The sequence below is a fragment of the Chiloscyllium punctatum genome, chromosome 9 (genome assembly GCF_047496795.1).
Source record: "Chiloscyllium punctatum isolate Juve2018m chromosome 9, sChiPun1.3, whole genome shotgun sequence".
NCBI lineage: Eukaryota > Metazoa > Chordata > Chondrichthyes > Orectolobiformes > Hemiscylliidae > Chiloscyllium > Chiloscyllium punctatum.
In genome coordinates, this window is record NC_092747.1 from 116,657,217 (window position 1) to 116,678,037 (window position 20,821).

Genomic DNA, 20,821 nt, shown 5'->3' on the forward strand with positions numbered 1-20,821 from the left:
TCTTCTAAAGTGTAATTAGTGATCTGCTGGTCCAACTAGTGAATAAACAAAAGGGACTCTTGCATCTGAGGCATTTAAATTCAATTAATTAAACAAAACTGCTGTTGGAACTATGGGATAGTCTTAAGAGCCTATTTGGTTTAACAATGGACTTGACTGAAACAAATTTTATGAGTGTGGCGCTGGAAAAACGCAGCAGGTCAGTCAGCATCCAAGGAGTAAGAGAATCAACATTTCCAGCACAAGCTCTTCATCAGAAATGGCTTATGCCTGAAACATCGACTCTCCCACTCCTCGGATGTTGCCTGACCTGCTGTGCTTTTCCAACGCCACACTCTCGATTCTGATCTACAGTCATCATTTTCTCCTGAAATAAATTATGCACCAGGTTTAACCAATCTGGCCTATGGATGACTCCACACCTATAGTAGATAATTAATTGCACTCTGAAATAGCTAATCAGAGCTAAGAATAATGGTACCACAATGATCACGGAAACACTTGGAATTAAAATGTTCTCTCTTTCCTTAAGCACCCACCCTTCAAGAAAATTGGTTCCAAATCACTCTGGGTGAAATCTATTGTATTCAAAGCACTTCCCTTGCCCTTAAAGTCATCTCAATGTCTGAGGAATCTTCATTTCCATGCTGCCTCTCAAGTTCTCTCCTTCCTCTCAGCTCAGCACTTGAAATAACTCTTGGAGGATTTGACATTCAATTTAGTTCCAATTTGTGTAGCTTGTCTGAGATCTCCTCCATCTTGTCCTTACTTACATCACTGATCTATGATGTTGGATGCTTCTCTTTTACACTTCAGTTTTTCTATCTGACCTAGTGACTAGAGAACAAATTCTTATGAGTACCTTCCCACAGTTCAGGATTGGAGTATAACCATAAGTACAAAGTGAGGTTTGTACAGACTGCCTGTCACCTTTTTCCATATTATTCAAAACTCTTTCTTGTGTTTAAAATGAGAAAACGTCTAAAACTATTTGTACTTGAGATATGGGTGTAATTGGCTAAGCCAGCAGTTGTTCAAACCTACTTGCCCTGGAGAAAATAGTGGTGAAAAGTGCCTTGGAGAAAATAGCTCTCTCAAACTGTGCAGCACTTTCAGTGTAAGAACAGCCATAGTGCTGGTAAGGAAGGAAGCTCCAGCATTAGTGAAGCACTGTCAACGTGGTGCAAAATCAGGATCGGCTTGGAGCACATTTTCACGGTGATGAAGCTCCTAAGTGCCTGCTGCCCTTACACTTCTCGGTGGTAGAGGTTGTGGGTTTAGAAGGTTCTGTCAAAGGACCCTTGGTGAGTTTCTGCAGTGCAACTTGTACATGATATACATTGCTATCCTTGTGCAATAGTGGTGAGGGCAAATAATGCTGGTGGAGAGGGTGCCAGTGAAGCGCGTTGCTTTATCCTGGATGTGGTTATGCTCTTGGAGTCTTGTTGGAACCACACTTTTCCAGAAAGGTGAAGAGTATTCCATCAAACTCCCCACTGATAGCTTGTAGATACTGAATAAACATTCTAAGAGAAAGGAAGAGACCCAAATGCTGTAGAATTCCTAGTCTCTGATCTTGTTTATATAGCCACAATATTTATATGGCTAGTCCAGTTCAGTTTCTGTTGAATGCTGGTTATTAGAATTTCACCAATGATATCAACATTGAATCTTAAAGCGTGATGGTTAGATTGATTCTTTTTCTTTGGAGATAGCCATTGCCTGGCACTTCTCAGCCCAGGCCTGGATGATATCCAAGTTTTTCTGTATCTGAGGTAATCACATCTCTGAGATGGTGTTCTGATTCTGCTACTCTCCATCTCGGGTAATTGCTGAGTGAATCCAACATTGACTGGTACTATCATTGTCCTTGTGGCTCTACAAATCTAACACAGAAGGCAGTAGAGTTACATTGATGTCAGCAAACACAGGAAAAGCAGCAAGCTCCAGCAGCTGGCACATACCCTCCGGGGGAGAAGCTGCAGCAGAAACTCCCTTCAGCATGTCGAGGAGATTGAAGACAGCCAACATTTACTGTTCTCATCATCCTTTCCTCAGATGACTGATGCACAGCGCAGACACAGACTCAGGATTCCAGGAACACTGTGACAAAACCACGCCTCTGGACTCTGAAGGAGTGGGCAGCCGTTAAGTTAACAGCCGTGCCTAACTTTTACGCAACTAGATCATTCTGAGGAGCCACTGGGGATCTGTGTGGAATCTCCCAAAGCTCAATTCACAAAGGTATTTAAGAAATTACAAATGCAGTCAGTGCAAGATCAGATCTCTTCGTTTCTTTTCCCCACGATGAGGTCATTGTGACAGCCTGGGCGATGGGATTTTCCAATATCACTAGCTCCCAAAGATACAGGACACTGGAGAATGTACACACCAAGAGTGCTGCATTATGATGGAACTAAATTCATCAACAGGATTAACGTACAACTCACTTGTATCCTGCAAGGTTCCATAGTGCCTATATTCTTGACAACTTGCAAGCATTTGCCTCATTCCAAGGGCTGAATGCCATCATGAATGGCCACTGAGAGAGAAGGGTGACCTTCTCCAAACACGGTCAATGATTCCATTGAAGAATCCAGTTACTGAGTCAGAACATGGCCACACTACAGCACACTCTTCCACCTGTGCCATTGTGAAATAGAGAATGGGTCACCTCAAGATGAGATTCCAATGTTTGGATCACACTGGAGATTCCTTATAGTTCATTCTAGATAGAGTGTGCTCCATACCCCTGGTACAATGTATTCTGCAAAACTGAAACAGGCAAAAGGGATGTTGTGAATGCTGATGAGATAATAAAGTGGCAGCAGTATTCCAAGGAGGAAGATGTCAACATTGACTGGAAGGAACACTACTTTCAACATGATAAGAGTGTTGTTGCATTGGGCAGACCAATCCAGACTGAACTTAATTGATAGCTGCTTCCAAGGGAAAGGAGATAGAACATAGAACATAGAACCAACAGCATATAAACAGATTCATCAGCCTAAACTAATCCCATCTGCTTGCACATGGTCCATATCACTCCATTGCCTTCTTGTTTATGTGTCTGTCTAAATGCCTCTTAACTATTGCTATCGTATCTGTTTCTACCAACTCATCTTGCAAACCCATGTCCACTTCCATCTAGAAGGACAAGGGCAGCAGATACATGGAAGTACCACTCAAGTTCCCCTCCAAATCACTCACCATTCTGACTCAGAAATATGTCACCATTCCTTCACTGTCACTGGGTCAAAATCCTGCAATTCCCTCCCCAATGCCATTGTGGGTCAACCCACAGCAAGTGGACTAAAGTGGTTCAAGAAAGCAGCTCACCATCATCTTCTCAAGGGCAACTAGGGACAGGCAATAAATGCTGACCCAGTCAGTGATTCCTACTTCCCAGAAATTAATAAAAGAAGGTCCCATACCTGTGTAAAAAAGAATTTACCTTATATATCTCCTTTAAACTTTCCCCTGTCACCTTACACCTATGCCCCTAGGTGAAGACACCTTTCAGTGAATGTAATATTTGTTTCAAAGGCAGGCAGCCCTTAGTGACAAAAAGAAATATAGCTTCTTTGGTGTTTCTTTGCCTTTCTGTTGTGCAATGCAAGTTATTAACAACTGGTTGAATGCTTCAGAACATCTGTTGTTCCCATATTCAAGAATGAGAACATTGTATGTTCTGAATGAGAGCTTGGCAAAGACAGGGGTTATAACATTGTACAACACCAAGGACAATTAGCTTCTGAGGCTTCCTTAATGATCACATAACGGACAGCTGAAGAGTGAGTTGTCTAATGATCGTTATCAGTTTGAGAAGCATTCTGATGTAGACCCTTGTGACTCTCTTCATCGCTCATGTGTGCAATTTCACATACACTATTAAATGAGCATGTGATGCTCAAGTGCACTTCACTCCAATGGCAAAGTGACAAAAGGTACACTTGCAGAACAATGCACTGAAACAGACTTTCATTGATACTGGAGCCATGGACATTACCCATCCTTGAATGAGCGTGCACTCCATCATAAGACACATAAGTCAAATTAATCTTTGCAACCGAGAAATGTCCCCTTGTGAATTAGTACATAATCACACGCATAAACTGACCATAAGGGCAGAACGTGAGTGGAGAGAAGGAACTGTTCACATTAACTCGAGTCTGAGTGATCAGCACACTAGACTGAAAGTGAAAGGTACCATAGTCCCAGGGGACTACGGATTTCTCTCTCTCTTGAGAAAGATGAATAGTTAAGCCTGTGTTCATGAATATAAGGGATGAAGGATGTTTAAAATCTGCTGCTATCCATGATGCATCTCACAGATGAGCAATGCCTCATCACCATAACTTCTAACCTCCTTGGGATGTCTGGAGAGACTGTCTAACCAAGACATTGCAGTGTATTAATGTAACTAGGTCCCACAAGTAAAATGACAGTCAATTGAATGCGTGATGAATTACCATGCATATATCTTTACAAATGTACTTACAGTTCAGTGCCACCCTTGCCATTTAAGTGCCCTCCAATAATTTTTTTCCCCTTGCCACGACATCCCCTATGACCACAGTCGTCTCCAGCTGGAGTGGAGGGAACTTGCTGTGTAGTGGAGCCTGCTGGTCTGGACCGTTTGAGCAGACAACCCTGCAGGGCATTTATGATTTGATGGCCCATAAATGATGAGTGTGTCCTGGCTAGATACAAGCTCTCCCTCTCTCCCTACTTGGCTGAAACTTCAGTACAGCTGGGGATTACAGGCAGGGTAAATGTAGAGGGGCCTGGAATGTTAACCCTTATTTCACGGAGCTTGGAGCAGAGAAGTAGGGAACTTGTGCTGCAACTTAACAAGGTGCTGGTGAGACCATGCCGGGAGTACTGAACGCTTTGATCCCCTTATTTCGGGGAATCATGGAACTCCCACAGTGCGGCAGCAGGACATTCAGCCCACCAAGTCCACACCAACCCTCCAAAGAACATGCCACCCAGACCCACCCACCTGCACTCTCCCCATAAACCTAGAATTCCTATGGCTAATCCGCCTACCCTGCACATCTCTGGATACTACGGGGCAATTTAGCATGGCTAATCCACCTTAACCTGCACATGGTCGGAAGATATAATTTCAGAGGAGGTAATTCAGAGAAGGTTCATTCGGATGAATGCTGGAGTAGAGTGACTGTCTTATGAGCAAAGGCTAAACTGGTTGGGGCTATACTCACTGGTGTTTAGTAGAATGAAACATTGAAACATATTAGATATTTAAGGGGCTCAATAGGGTAAATGCTGAGGGGTTGTTTCCCTACAAGGGGGAGTCTAAGACCAGAGGGCATGGTCTCAGAATAAAGGGGCACCAAATTAAGGCTGAGATGAGGAGGAACGTCTTCTCTCAGAGGATAGAGAGTCTTTGGAATTCCTTGCCGCAGAAAGATGTAGGGGTAAAGTGCTTGTGTATATTTAAGGCTGAAATTGATAGAATCCAGATTTGTAGCATTATGGGAAAATCGGAAAAAACTGCACACGAGCAATGTTGGGTCTCCAAGTGACTGAACAGCCTACACTTGTTCTGAGAGGAAGTCAATCTGTGAAGCCTCCTCTGCTTGAGTGCCTGGAGTAGTCAAGGTCCCTTGCTCCCCTTATACTTTAGATTAGATTCCCTATGGAAACAGGCCCTTCGGCCCAACCAGTCCACACCAACCCTCTGAAGAGTAACCCACCCAGAGCCAGTTCCCTCTTTGGGCAATTTAGCATAGCCAATTCACCTTTCCTGCACATCTTTTGGACTATGGGAGGAAACGCGAGCAACTGGACAAAACCCACGCAGACCCCACACAGACAGTCGCCCGAGGCTGGAATCGAACCTGGGACCGGGGTGCTGTAAGGCAGCAGTACTAACTACTGAGCCATAGTGCTGCCCTCTTATAAATTCCACCATTTCCAGAGTGGGATTTGAACTCATGTCACTAAACTATTACATTAGGTACAGAACGGAAACAGGCCCTTCGGCCCAACAAGTCCACACCAACCATCCGAAGAGCAATCCACTCAGTCCCATTCCCCTACCCTATATTTACCCCTAACTAATGCACTTAACACTATGGGCAATTTAGCATGGCCAACTCACCTGACCGGCACATCTTTGGATTGTGGGATGAAACCGGAGCACCCGGAGGAAACCCATACAGATACGGTGAGAACGTGCAGACTCCACACAGAGAGTCGCCTGAGGTGGGAATCGAACCCAGGTCCCTGGTACTGTGAGGCAGCAGTACTAACCACTGAACCACCATGCTCAGTGCAGTTAAGTCTGAGCACCAATGGCTGAATGCAGGTCAGGGTGAAAATCTGGCAATAACAAATAACAAATTCTACTTTTGGAATACTGCATTCACTTCTGGTCTCCCTCCTGTAGGAAAGGTGTTGTGAAACTTGAAAGGATTCGGAAAAGACTTCCAAGGGTGTTGCCAGGGTTGGAAGATTTGAGCTATAGGGAGACGTTGAATAGGATGGGGCTGTTTTCTCTTGAGCACCACAGGCTGAATCAAGAGGGGCATGGACAGGATGAATAACCAAGGTCTTTTCCTCAGAGTAGGGGAGTCCAAAACTAGAGGGCATAGGTTTAGGATCAGAGGGGAAAAATTTAAATGGGGTGTAAAGGGCAACATTTTCTTGCAGAGGGTGGTGCGTGTATAGAATGAGCTGCCAGAGGAAGTGGTGGAGGCTGGTACAATTACAGCATTTAAAAGGCATCTGGATGGGTATGTGAATAGGAAGGGTTTAAAGGAAAATGGGCCAAATGCAGGCAAATGGGACTAGATATCTGGTTGGCAGAGAAAAGTTGGAACAACAGGCATGTTTCCATGTTGTACATCTCTATGACTTTAAGACTCTATAATGAGTGGTAGATCGTCAGCCTTGGTGAGAGGTATGTGCAATGGTACATTTGGAGCAATCGTAGAGCAATTATAAAGCTCTGGTTAGGCCCCATTTGGAGTACTGTGTCCAGTTTTGGTCCCCACACCTCAGGAAGGACATACTGGCACTGGAACGTGTCCAGCGGAGATTCACACGGATGATCCCTGGAATGACAGGTCTAGCATATGAGGAACGGCTGAGGATACTGGGATTGTATTCGTTGGAGTTTAGAAGATTAAGGGGAGATCTAATAGAGACGTACAAAATAATACATGGCTTTGAAAAGGTGGATGCTAGGAAATTGTTTCTGTTAGGCGAGGAGACTAGGACCCGTGGACACAGCCTTAGAATTAGAGGGGGTCATTTCTGAACAGAAATGCGGAGACATTTCTTCAGCCAGAGAGTGGTGGGCCTGTGGAATTCATTGCCACGGAGTGCAGTGGAAGCCGGGACGCTAAATGTCTTCAAGGCCGAGATTGATAGGTTCTTGTTGTCTAGAGGAATTAAGGGCTACGGGGAGAATGCTGGTCAGTGGAGCTGAAATGCACATCAGCCATGATTGAATGGCGGAGTGGACTCGATGGGCCGAATGGCCTTACTTCCACTCCTATGTCTTATGGTCTTATGGTAGGGTAGCACATGGTGATGTTTACCCTGATAGAACACAAAAGGGCATTAACCCTTCTTCCAATATTGCTGGGCATTTCATTTCACCCTGGAGACAGTGCTTTTCCAGGTGTCTCTATCCATCCAGGCTGGCTCTATCTACTGGCATTGCCTTCTGAGTGGTCCAGAGAAAAGCAAACTCCCCTTCTGTCAATCACTTTGATTGACAGAAGATCACCTGGTCTCTGCTGCAGAATTAGGATACCTTTCCTTCCCTCTCTGGTTCATGGGCCGGGTGCTGGCAGGTGGGACTAGATTGGGTTGGGATATCTGGTCGGCATGGACGGGTTGGACCGAAGGGTCTGTTTCCATGCTGTACATCTCTATGACTCTATGTGAAGGTCAGCTGCTGGCTTGCAGCATTTGAAGTGGAGTTTAACTATGATGCTCATGATTGCTGGAATGTGACAGCACTTTGATCTCTGCTCCTGCATGACTGACTGAGAAGAGTGTTGTGGAGGGTTGATGCACAATTAGTGAAGTGAGCAGTAGATGAGTGCAGGAGATAGGTCACCATGACAGGAACTCCCAAAAATAACAACAAACCAGAAAATGGGAAAATTCAGTCCATTGCTTCTGCAGTCAATTATTCTTTTTTATTCGCCCATTGGATGTGGGCATCTCTGGCTGGGCCAACATTTATTGCTTGTCCCTTGTTGCCCTTAAGAAGGTCATGGTGAGTTGCCTTCTTGAACTACTGCAGTCCACCGGCTGTGGGTTGACCCACAGTGTCGTTAGAGAGGGAATTCCAGGATTTTGAACCAGTGATAATGAAGGAATGTCAATATATTTCCAAGTCAGCATGATGAGTGGTTTGGAGGGGAACTTGCAGTTGGAGATACTCCCATGTATCTGCTGACCTTGTCCTTCTAGGTGGAAGTCATCATGGGTTTGGAAGGTGCTGCCTGAGGATATTTGGTGAATTTCTGCTATGTGTCTTGTAGATCGTATACACTGCTGCTCCTGAGCATCGGGGGTGAAGGGAGTGGGTGATTATGGACGTGGTGTCAATCAAGCAGGCCACTTTGGCCTGATAGTGTTGATTGTTGTTAGGTGTTTGTTTTGTGGAAGCAATTTCCAGCAATGTTTCTACAATTTAAAAATTAGAAGTAACCAATAAAGCATTGTTTGACCTTGGAATGCTCCCATTCAATAAATGTTTATATATTTGTATATGTCATGACAAGTGAAAGAATATTTCCTGTTAAGGCTTTGAATATGGCAACCTATTTCAATCTATTATGGAAAAGATTTGCTTTCACAGCCTGCTGAGACAAGTAGTAACACCAGCTCAACGAAAACATGGCAAAGAATGACATAATTACATAGTGGAAACTACATTTATTTTTAAATGACATTTCATTCATGACATTGAAAACGTTTGAGACATAACAACAATCTAACTTCGTTAATTAACACAAATAAAGTGGCATAAATATAGTGCTTGCAATGTGTTTTGATTTATAAAAAAACAACAAACACTTACTTTTCATAACAAAGAAGAGGCTTTGGGAAAGTGAATCTTTGTTCTTTTCAATCGCTCCTGTTAAATCGTAGGTTACCTGTTGCGAAACAGAACATCACACACTGTTTCAGCACTTTACTTCAACCAGTACGTTTATGCCTTCAATCTGTTTATTTTCACTGTTCTGTTGCTCATATGAAGATAACTCTAATTTCCCACAGCAGGCGTAAATGTAAAGACTGTTGAAAGTGATGAATCACATGGATCAAGATCAGTAGTCAAACCTAATAACCTTTCCGTCTAAGTGGCACCTATGTTTCCAAAGTAAATACTACTTCAATGGAATAATAAAACTAATCATTACTACCATCAAAGATAATAAGCACCATAACTTTAAAGGACACCTGTAGGCAATGTATATGTGCTGAGACATGCTTGCTTGTGATCAAGGGTAAAGAAACAAAATACGTAAGTAATCAATTTTGCTCCGAATGCAGAGTTTGATACTCATTAAATTGAAAGGCAAGTAATACTACACTCTCCAGGTTGCATTATAACTGCCAGCATTCCCTATTCATGTTTAGCTTCTAAAGCCATTTGTAGATGAGAATGAATTTATCAGGGGCTGGTGTTCTCAGATAGGGAAGAAATGAATGATTTAAATCTAATAGGTGTTGAAAAGATTGATGAAATGTTTTTGGTTCCTGTTTTTTACAAAATGATCATCATTCTTAAACATTATTACTGAATCGTAAATGTTCAAAAGCTCAGATATGTCTACACTCACCCGGACTGAACAAACAAAGTAGGAGCAATGATGGGTGGACCGCCACTGTGCTTGAATATCCTCTCAACCTGCTGCTTATTTTTTTCCAATGTTTTACAATCCCACTGTCAAAGGAATGGACAATGCTACATCCCCTGTGGGACCTTGTCAGTGTGGAGTTAGGTCAGGGGAAGGAGAGTACATGGCTGCTTTTTACAGCTTCAGCTGTTGTATGGTAAATTTAAGGGTTTAATCATAGAACCCCTACGGTGGGGAAAGAGGCCATTTGGCCCATCAGGTATGCACTGACCCTCTCACCCTGCATTAACCATGAATGTGTAAGTTAGGTTGATGGCTAGGTGGGTGACGTCTGTATATAGTAGCGGACTGGACTGGGTACATCGTTATAATGAGAAAGTGGGTGAGGTGGTGGAATGAGTGAGGAGGGCAGGTTGGTAGGGTATGTAGGCGAGGGATCTGATAGGTGAGTGGGTACGTGATTACAGTAGATAGGTGGGTGAAATAATGACTGCAGTCAGGTTTGAGAGTAGTTGAGTCAGAGGGGGGAGGGGGTTAGTAGTCAGGAGACAGCAGGGAGGCTCTGAGTGGTGGGTCAGACGGGTGACTATAGGTAGTCAGATTCAGTCGAGAATGTAGCTCAGAAACAAAAAAACAGAAATAGTGGAAAAACTCAGTGGGTCTGGCAACACCTGTGGGAAGAAAGCAGAGTTAGCGTTTATAGTCTGGTGACTCTGCATCAGAACTCCTGATGGACAATTCCCACATAAATTCACACATCAGGGCTAACACAGGGACTCAGTGTGCATGTCCAAATGTACATTCATTCTCTGACAATCTGGAGACCAAGCCATTCAATCTATTATTTTGAAGTCTGTGGGGCTCCTTTACCACAAAGTTCTTTTGGAACAGCTGCCAATCAAAATGATGAAATGTACCACCAAAAGGCTCTCAGATGAAGAAATTATCAACCTAAAGTTATTTTCTACCTTGCACTTGAACACAAAGCTGAGTCAATGCACATTGAATTAGCTAATTAATTAGCAGACTCATCAAATAATAAAAGTGTGCTTCAACTTAAATAGTCTTATACAATCCCAAACTTATACGTCACTCCCGAGGTACACAGTTCCATAGTATGCTTTGCTTTATTCCGGAAGGTTAGGTTTTATTCAATAACTGCTTTCACTTCCAAGATTCATGAGTCTATGATCATCATCAGCAAGGCACACTTCTGCAAAACCTTGGTGAGCTTTGGTCTCATTCCTAGACTGAAGCAAGTTACTTTACAAAGGATGACAATGCATGTACTAACATTGCCAACAGCAATGTTAGGAGATGAAAATCAAGAGAAAAAAAAGTCTCTTCCCTGTCTTATATATGCAACCCCTTCTTCTGTCCTCTGATCACAGACTCTCCACACCCCCCATCAAGGGGAAACAGCCCTTCTACATTTACCCTGTCAAGTCCCCCACATTTCTTGTATGTTTCAATAAAGTTACCACTTATTCTTGTTTATTCTGAATACAGATCCAATCTACCTAACCTCTCATAAGACAGTCCTTATAACCAATGGATTTTCTCTGGACTGCCTCCATGCCAGTATATCCTTTCTTATTTAAGGAGATCAAAACTATTCACAATGTTCTAGCAGTGGTCTGACTAGTGCCTTATAGAGTTTTAGCAAAATCTTCCTATTTTTATTTTCCATTCCCTTTTAAATAAATAGGAAACACCAATAAAATGGGACTATTCAAAGTGCCTTAGCCATCAATCTAAACTGTAAGCTCCCTATAGAATCCCATCGTATCACAATATCTACATGTGAAGGATTTTTGCCTCCGTTATTATATATGCAAGTCCATTTTGTAAGATGTTCACAAGAGACAAGAAGCAGGATTTTATGGATGGTGGGATTTTCCTTCTCACCTGATTCTCCTGCTCAACATAATCAGAAGTTCTTGCCGGTAACTGAAATCTTCCAGAATGGATTGGTATCACTATAGCCTGCACTTTTCCCAAAAGGCCATTGAGTCCTCGGATGAGCACTGACACTTCAAAGCTGTCCTACACATTTTGTCACCTTTTCCATAAACATGGTAAACAAGGGGAAGTTTTCCAGAATGAGGTGAGGTTGTCAGCAGCGTTAACAGCAAGGAGGACCTTGACGTCACTCTATCTGGCCCTTCATCACAAAGAGACAGGGCAGTGCCAATGGGAACCCAGGCCAAGGAGGAATCACACACAGGCCTCTCTGAAGTTTCCTCTCAAGACACTCCAAAGGTGGCCGAACCTCCCATGTCTATCCTGCTTGACACCCTCAGTCCAGTGGAGTTCACCCCAGGGCACAGTATTAGAGTGAAAAAGTGTCTTTCAAATGGATTGGAGAGGTGGTGTCAGGACAGGAAAGACTCCCTGTGCTGGTCTGTTGCAGACAGTCCTTGAAGAGAGACTGTGATGTTTATCTTTCTAATATTGCTTCTTGTTTTTCTGACCTATGGTCGTGCTGTGCACAGCTGTAAGGTAACTTTTTTTTCTTTTTTTAATCTATTCTGCGACTAAGGCACTGAGGTAGTCTGTACCTAAACTGTGTGTCGGTAACATTATTACACTGTAATTAATCTCATAACTGAAGAAGTCAGAGTCAAAAGGTGTGGCAATGGAAAAACCCAGCCTGTCAGGCAGCAACCGAGGAGCAGGAGGGTTGACGATTCAAGCATAATCTCTTCATCAGGGCTTATGCTCAAAACACCGACTCACCTACTCCTCGGATGCTGCCTGACTGGCTGTGCTTTTCCAGCGCCACACGCTTTGACTCTGATCTCCAGCATCCGTAGTCCTCACTTTTTTCTTATAACTGAAGTAGCTGTACCTAACTACCTTTGTACCTAATGTGGCGTTGTAGCTGTTTACTTATAAATTTTTCACTGTGTTCATTTGAGCATGTAACAATCAAGCTAACTCAATTCAATTCAATTTGATGCAATTCAGTTCAATTCGATTGGCAGGTGTCGATTGCCAGTATCCGTGGACGTGTGCTGTGTGTGAGGTGGTGCCCTGAGATACAGCTGGCATGTGACCAAGATGGCTTTGCTGAGGAGCAAGTGGTGAGCTGGTGTCACCAGGTACCTGATCAGACCTTTCCATGCCAGGAACTGTCACCATTTATTTTCCTCATTGGGGGCGGGTAGGGGGGGCTGATGGGTAGGATAGGACACTGCATATTAAAGGGCTGCGATTCAGTGCTATTGAGGCTGTTAACAAGCAATAATCTCAAGTAATAGCTGCCTCACTGGAACCTCACCTCAATGCCTGGAAAATATAACTAGTAGCTCCTGATATCAAACTAGGCCTCACTGGACCTTTTACACATTCTCCCAGATTTCTCACTGGAGCCCACTTCATTCGGGCCCTTATGAGATCCCACCTGATGTCTTTCATCCCTCCATTTTATTCGATATGAAAGTGATCAAGAAACCTCTTCCAAGCTCTGCTGACAGCAAGCCCAGGTGGAATACATATTTAAGATTAAAAAGTGAATCTGGAATGTTTTACTGGGAAGACGATATAAAGTGTTCATACGTACAGACAATGACCAGTCTATCAACATCTTTTCTGATGGTAGATAAATGTTTAGTTTCTTGGGAAGATGTCAGGAATGTAAAGTTTTGTAAATAGTTATGCTTTGAACTATCTACATAGTTTTGAGATAAAATTATGTTTTCTTTAAAATTCATTTTACCGGTTTTGTGAGCTAGTGTTGAGAGTGTGGTGCTGGAAAAGCACAGCAGGTCAGGCGCCATCCGAGGAACAGGAGAACCGACATTTCGGGCATAAGCCCTTCATGCAGTCCTCACTTTCTCCTATTGTGGGTGAGGTCAGCATTTATTGGCTCCCTGTAATTGGCCACAGGGCAGTTAGGAGTCAATCATATTACTGTGGGTCCGGAATCACAAGTAGGCCAGACCAGGTTAAGACAGTAGATTTCCTTTCCTGAAGACCAAGAGTGAACCAAATGGGTTTTTCCTGACAATTGTCAATGGTTTCATGATCATCATGAGGTTCTTAATTCCAGATTTTTAATTAATTCAAATCCTAACATCTGCCATGGTGGGATTTGAACTCACGTTCCCAGAGCATTAGCTGGGTCTCTGGATCCATAGTCTAATGATAATACAACGAGGTGATCAATCTCCCCTAAAGCAGGTGGGATTCCAAAGGATAGGTATTTACCTGGATACAAGGCAACCATGATTCACCAAGCCCTGACTATGGTTTTTGAGAAGGGCACGATTCATGTGTAGCTAATATAGGACTAGATTCTAGGCTTTTCTAAAAATATCACTGAACTTCCCAGGCAGATTCCGTTTATAAGGATCTGCAGGAGAGAGAACGACAGAAACAACAAATCTCTATGGTTACCATGCAAGTATGTGGAGGGAGTCACTCTTGGATTGAAGAAACAAGGGCTGTAAGTATTTCAACAAAACAGAAAGATTCACCTAGCTTGGCTATAGGGAGGGATCACCAGGGAACCTCATATTCTGAAACTCTGTTCGAAGATTAAATGTTATTCTGCTCTCAAAGGATTAAAGAGCTAAGAATTAATTTGGAATTTATTTCTGGAGAATGAATGCTTTGGTCTGTTACCTAAGGACAGGGTAAAGCATAAACATAGAAGGTTTTGTTGACCATTTTAAATATTAAAATGGGGATATTTTCTGTAATTAGAAACATGAGCTGCAGACTGAAGTATTGTTTAGCGAACGTTGCTTCAGTGCATGCCATCCAGTAAAAGGCAGTTTAAGTAAAACTTAACATCTTGTTTTGAAATTCCTTTGTGTTGGCTACTGGGAATTTAAATTTATTTCAATAGACATTATTGGTCATAGAAGCAATTGTGGGATATGTCATGGCTATAAGGAAGTAAGCCAGGTCGACATCATAGGATATGAGATCCCTGATTAGGACTGTTATTCTGGTCTAATCAGAGACCCTTTGCGGACAGATATAAACAAGAGTGTTTCCCAGTTGAGGGCTCTCTGCGTGGGAGTCCTCCCCCTTTCTCTCAGGGATCTGGGGTGGAGGGTGCTGCACGCAGCAGTCCCCTGCAACCGCAGATTGTGGTGGTTCACGGACTCCCAGCCCAACTGCTTGTTCTGTGGCGCTGTGGAGTCCGTGGACCACATATATATTGGGTGTGGGTGTTTGCACTCCCTTTTTGATTTTCTCAAAAACCTCCTCCTCTGATTTTGGCTGCACTTCAGTCCCACGCTCCTGATCTTCGGGCACCCGGTACGGAGGAGGGAGGGCAGGTCCGAAGACCTCCTCGTGGGTCTGCTCCTGGGCCTGGCCAAACTGGCCATCAACAGGTCCAGGCAGCGGGCCGTGGACGGGGTCGTTAGGGCCGACTGCCTGCCCCTCTTCCGGGGTTACGTTAGAGCCCGGGTGTCCTTGGAGAAGGAGCACGCGGTGTCCACCAACACCCTGGAGTCGTTCAGGGAGAGGTGGGCGCCACAGGGAGTGGAGTGCATTATTTCCCCGTCCAATTGTATTTTGATTTAATCCCTGCTCTCCCCTTCAACTGTTTTGATCACACAGCACTGCCCTTTGATGTGAAGGGCAGTGCTTGTCACTGGCCACTCGGGTGTTTTTCCTATCTTCCTGGTGGAGGAAATTGAATAAAGATTCATACACCTTGTGTCTCTCACTGTGTCTCAAACCTGCACACACAAAACATGGGGGCTGGGGATAGAAATAATAAACACTACCGCAGTTAGACGGCAGTGTGGGGGAAAATAAATTTTAAAAAATTAAACAAAAATAAAAAATTAAAAAAATAGGAGTGTCCAAGGTCCCTGAGGGAGCTAGATCAGTGAGAGTGAAAGGCTCTCCACTTTTCTGTATTAAGGAGGAGAGGAGACTGACTGACTTCTGAACAAGGTAAAAACAATGACTGCAGATGCTGAAAACCAAATACTGGATTAGTGGTGCTGGAAGAGCACAGCAGTTCAGGCAGCATCCAACGAGCAGCGAAATCAACGTTTCGGGCAAAAGCCCTTCATCAGGAATAAAAGGATGAAGGGCTTTTGCCCGAAACGTTGATTTGACTTCTGAACAGCCTGGAACCACATCGTCAGTGTGTCTTATTTACTGCTGTTGGTGTCTTCATACTGAAAAAGAGTTTATTTTGAAGTTTTGTTTTCTTTATTGTTTATTGTGAATTTTTTTATCTTTCTGCTAATTTCTAAAAGAGAAAAAGAAGGAAATAAAGAGTGTCCGAGGTTCTGCTCACTCTGAAAGCTGGCTCTGAGAGAGCTGGATCAGTGTCAAGGACTCTCCAAAAGTAAATTAAGGGGGACTTGGTGACGGGATTCTGGCCTCTGGGGTGGGGGAGGGGGGGTTATATCAGGATAGTGAAGAACAATCCCCGAATATCAATCCTGAGTTTAATGTTTGCTAGATTGAAGCTGCACTCAGTCGTACTGTACTTAAGGTTGGGTCAAAGTAATTTTCACATACCATTTATTTTTCAATCACTTTTTAGTTGATGCCTTTCAAAGCTGATTTTGTGCTGTCCTCGACTCTCCTCATTTCACACTCTAAGGCCAAAGTCAAGCCGCTTGGCCCTTCAGTTCAGAACTTGACTCTTTCTTTGTCGGTCAGAGCACATAATAAATCATAAGCCTTAAATTATAATGTTATCAGAGTAATGTGCTATTTGAATATGACCAACTCCAATTTGCTATCTTATCGATGTTGGATCAGTCCTGTGAGAATAAGATAAGACTTGACTGCAAATTCACCAAATAGAATTGCCTGTCCAACACTTTCTAGTCACACGAAGGAGGGACCCCTGAACAAATTCCAGTTTGCTTTCGTGCAGGAATTAACATTTCAAACAAAAACGAAGAAAATCTCTAAAACATATTTCTGCAGAACATTTGGACATCGAGACTCATCTCATAGAAGAATGAGATCAGCATGGTTCATAGGAAGTGAGTGGAAGAAGATTCATAATGACACTGAAAGATTACATCCTGCAGGAACCATAAAGGCATAGCACCAATTGCAACTTTTGGATGAAATGTTCAGATGAGGTTCTGGCTGCCTGTACAGGTGGATAAAAGTGCCTCTTGGTTCCATTTATACAAGACATTTTCTCCCTGTTGCATAACTGAATATTTCACCCCAATTAATAACAGCAAAAAGAAAGCAGATTAGCAGTTTATTCATCCTATTTTTTTCTTATCAACCTATTCAGAGATATTAATATACAGGGGGTTTTTGAACCTGAGCCTCCCAGGGCAGGCAGAAGGACACTACACCACAAGAAGCCCCCTATGGGTCATTATCTTAACTTGCTGATTGTGAGACCTTGCTCTGTGCAAATTGCTTCTTGCATTTACCTATATTAGAATAGCTACATTTCAAAAATAATCAATTCATTGAAAGTATTGTGATACCTGGATGGTGTGGTTGACATACTATGAATGTAATTTCTAGTTTACTCCGCCCTTTTAATTACTTAAAATAAAAAGTTTTTTAATCGACCTGCTCTGACAGATTATAAAACAACACTGGAGAACATGGGGTTTGAACCCAGGCCTTCCAACCTAGAGGCACAGGCAATACCACTGTACCATAAGCACCCATGTCAATTGTCCCTTTACATCAATTAATATGACAGCAACCAGATGTCTTTCCATCAACTTAAGCAATGTACATCATTTCAAGGAAGTGCTGTAAAACTAGCAATCTCTCAACCCTGTCCATCTGCTGTCCAGGGATTTAATAAACCTGTATTGGTTACAAGGAAACTAATTCAGACTTACAGAACGTCAATGAAATCACTGGAGTACAAAGGTGTTGGAACCTTACATAAATTACGCCACTTAACAGTGCTTTATTCTCTTCCCTCTCTTGATTTGGCATTGAGGTAATGAGAGTGTTTTAAGCAGGGTCATGCAAGAATATTAAGGAGCTTGATTCTCCACTTGCATGTCAAGCAACCTTTTGAAGTTCGACAGATTCATCACTGAGCCTGCACCAGACGATGCTGATTGTTATGTCTGGAAAATCACTCTAGAGAGAGAGAGAAAAATTGAAAGCTTCCTCATTGATTAATCCATCTTCTTTGTGTTCAGCTGGAATGAAAGTTTCAGTTTCAGAGAGTACTTTGGCCTGCAGCAGTTTCCCAGATGCATTCCCAGGGCAGAGGTTAGATGACAGTTGAGAAGGCTATTTTTGACACATGCACTGATGAGAAGATGAAAACAAATTGATCAGCACTAAAAGGCCATTATGCAAACGGATATTAAGAGCCAGGAGACTAATCTAGTATCCTGATTTCCCCATTGTGTGATTATAGTTTAAAATGGCTAGCACCAGTGATATCAGTCTGCATCAAACAAATTTATAGTCCTGACTTGAGGCTATATATAACAAACATACCCTTTAGACTCCCACTTGTGTGCATTACATGTTACTTAGATACCATTTTCCAGCAATGGACATCATTCTTTTACACTTGGACATTTAGTGATATATGAGAAGGGATATGTGGTCATTTTTCTTTCAAAATGACACTTGGTATTTTCAATCTGGTCTAAGTGGCTGTTCACAGTTCTAATTCTTGGTCAGTCTTTCACAAAGGAGGGTCATTTATATCATTATCATCACTTGTGTGTCAGTTTCCAACAAACGTCTACCAGGGTAGAGTGGTGCAGGTGGTCAGGCCACAGGTCTTAACTGGGATTAGAGAAAGAATATTGGTATTTTAAATAAAACGTACAAACAAATAAGCACAAAATATACTTAAGAATGTACCCTCAACCTAACTGCCAGATCATGTACAGCACAGAAACAGACCTTTTGGTCCAACTTGTCCATGCCGACCAGATATCCGAACCTAATCTAGTCCCATTTGCCAGCACTTGGTCCATATCCCTCCAAACCCTTCCCATTCATTTAGCCATCCAGATGCATTTTAAATGCTGTAATTGTAACAGCCTCCATCACTTCCTCAGGTAGCTTGTTCCATACATGCATCCCCCTCTGTGTGAGAAAGCTGCCCCTTGAAAAGGTGCCGGTGGGAATATGAAATGGTGGAGATCAAAACGAGTCCATTGAGTACCATACCCAAACCTCAGTTCCCACTTCTGTTCCTGTCACAGCGTTACCAGTAGCAGGGTGATGGGTGCTAGTGTTGGATTGCTTGCCCATCTGCCAGCTGATTGAGGACATTAACTGGATAGCTAACCTGCGATTGCCGAGTTTCAACTAGTGGCAGGAGAGGCTCATGCAAAGAGCCCAGCCCAGCAGCTTCACGTGGACATCGAGCAGCCCTTATTATGGCTCCCCTTTGGAACCCATCAGAGGGTCTGCCTAAGGTTTAAACTCTTCCGTACCTCCCCTTAATGTTCCCTTCCCCCTCAGCAGTATTCTCTCCAAGCTGAACGGAACAGCCCATCAAGAGCTGCACACTGAATTATTACAGTTGCACACCTCGCAGTGGTTAAATGGAGTTTACTGTCACTACTACCCAAAGCATTTTCCCACTGTGACCCTATCTTAAGGCTTGAAAATTGTCATTTGTGATAAATCTGAGTGTGTGGAGCCTGTGAGAGTGGGACCCTGTTATAACAGGACAACTTTATTCAACTCAATCAGTGCTCCACTGCTACTGCAGGGTTTGTGGCTCCAAAATTTCAGCTTGCATCCTCCTAACTCAGGGTCCCACATCTCATATTGGGATGCCACACTCTCATCCATAGGTGAAGGAATGATAGACTTCCCCACCATAGAAAACTAAAGGATGAAAGCCAAACCTGGCAAGATTAATCAAGTGGAATTTTTTTTAAAAATTGATTTGTGCGATGTGGGTGTCATTGGCTGGCCAGCATTTTATTGCCCAATCCCTAGTTGCCCTTTGAGAAGGTGTGGGTGAGCTGCCTTCTTGAACCGCTCCAGTCCACCCACAGTGCTGTTAGAGAGGGAATGCCAGGATGTTGACCCAGTGACAGTGAAGGAACGTTGATATGTTTCCAAGTTAGGATGCCGAGTGGCTTGGAGGGGAACTTGCAGGTAGTAATGTTTCTATATATCTGCTGCCTTTGTCCTTCTAGGTGGAAGTTTTCATGGGTTTGGAAGATGCAGTCTGAGAATCACTGGTGAATTTCTGCAGCCAATGTGCACTTTCACCGATTCCTGGATTCTGAAACTCTGTTTTACACAGTTGTTCACCAGCTCTTTGCTCACAATGTCCCTCCCATTCATTGCTTCCTGCCCTACCCTCCCACTCATCACCATCCTCCCACTCCCCAGTCCCATCCTGGTTTCTCTTTCCCTCTTGCCAAACTCACTTCCTCCCTTCTGTCATCTTTCTCCAAAGAGAAGTGGTGACTGGAAGGCAGTGACGAATCAGAGGATCAATGAGGGAAGCAACAAGTTGGATTGGGATTGGGAATGTCAAGAAGGAAGCACCAAGTTGGATAGTTGGATAGGGGGAAACGGCAGGTGGGGGAGAGAGGGAGGGAAACAGCGGATGGTGGAATTTGAGTGAAGGATGTGGGAAGGTTATGGAATGAATTGGTAAGCAGGATGATTGAGGAGGAGAACAGTGAATGGAGGGATGGGGGGGGTGAAGAGTGGAGGAGTCAGGCAGGGGAGGCTGGGGTTGTGGGGGGAGGGTGGAGAACTGCAAGAGGGAGAGTCTGGGTAGTGAGTGGTACATTGTGGGGAGTGAGGGTGAGTGGGGGAAGGGAGCAGGACGAGTGGAACAGCAAGTGCTGGAGTCAAGGAAGGAAACTACAAGTGTAAAAAGATTACCCTCCAAGAGTGAACTGTACAATTAGTGTTCCTCCCAGGATTCCAATAGCACTCTGGCATTTTTCAGGAAGACTGGGTGCATGTGATGAATTTGCCCGGGGAGATTTTTGTCACCAAGGATCCTCTGTGATACTGTCCAACACTGATCACAGGAT

The 20,821-nt window shown here is 43.5% G+C and overlaps 1 protein-coding gene across 6 annotated transcripts in view; it reads right to left on the reverse strand.

Annotated features, from left to right (window-relative positions):
* myo16 (myosin XVI) overlaps positions 1-20,821 on the reverse strand; it is a 390,437-nt gene that overhangs the window by 95,760 nt on the left and 273,856 nt on the right. For all 6 annotated transcript variants that reach the window (XM_072578153.1, XM_072578149.1, XM_072578148.1 and 3 more), the window contains one exon: positions 9,074-9,149. In XM_072578153.1, the coding sequence (XP_072434254.1) occupies positions 9,074-9,149 (76 nt within the window). The remainder of the gene's footprint in view (positions 1-9,073; positions 9,150-20,821) is intronic.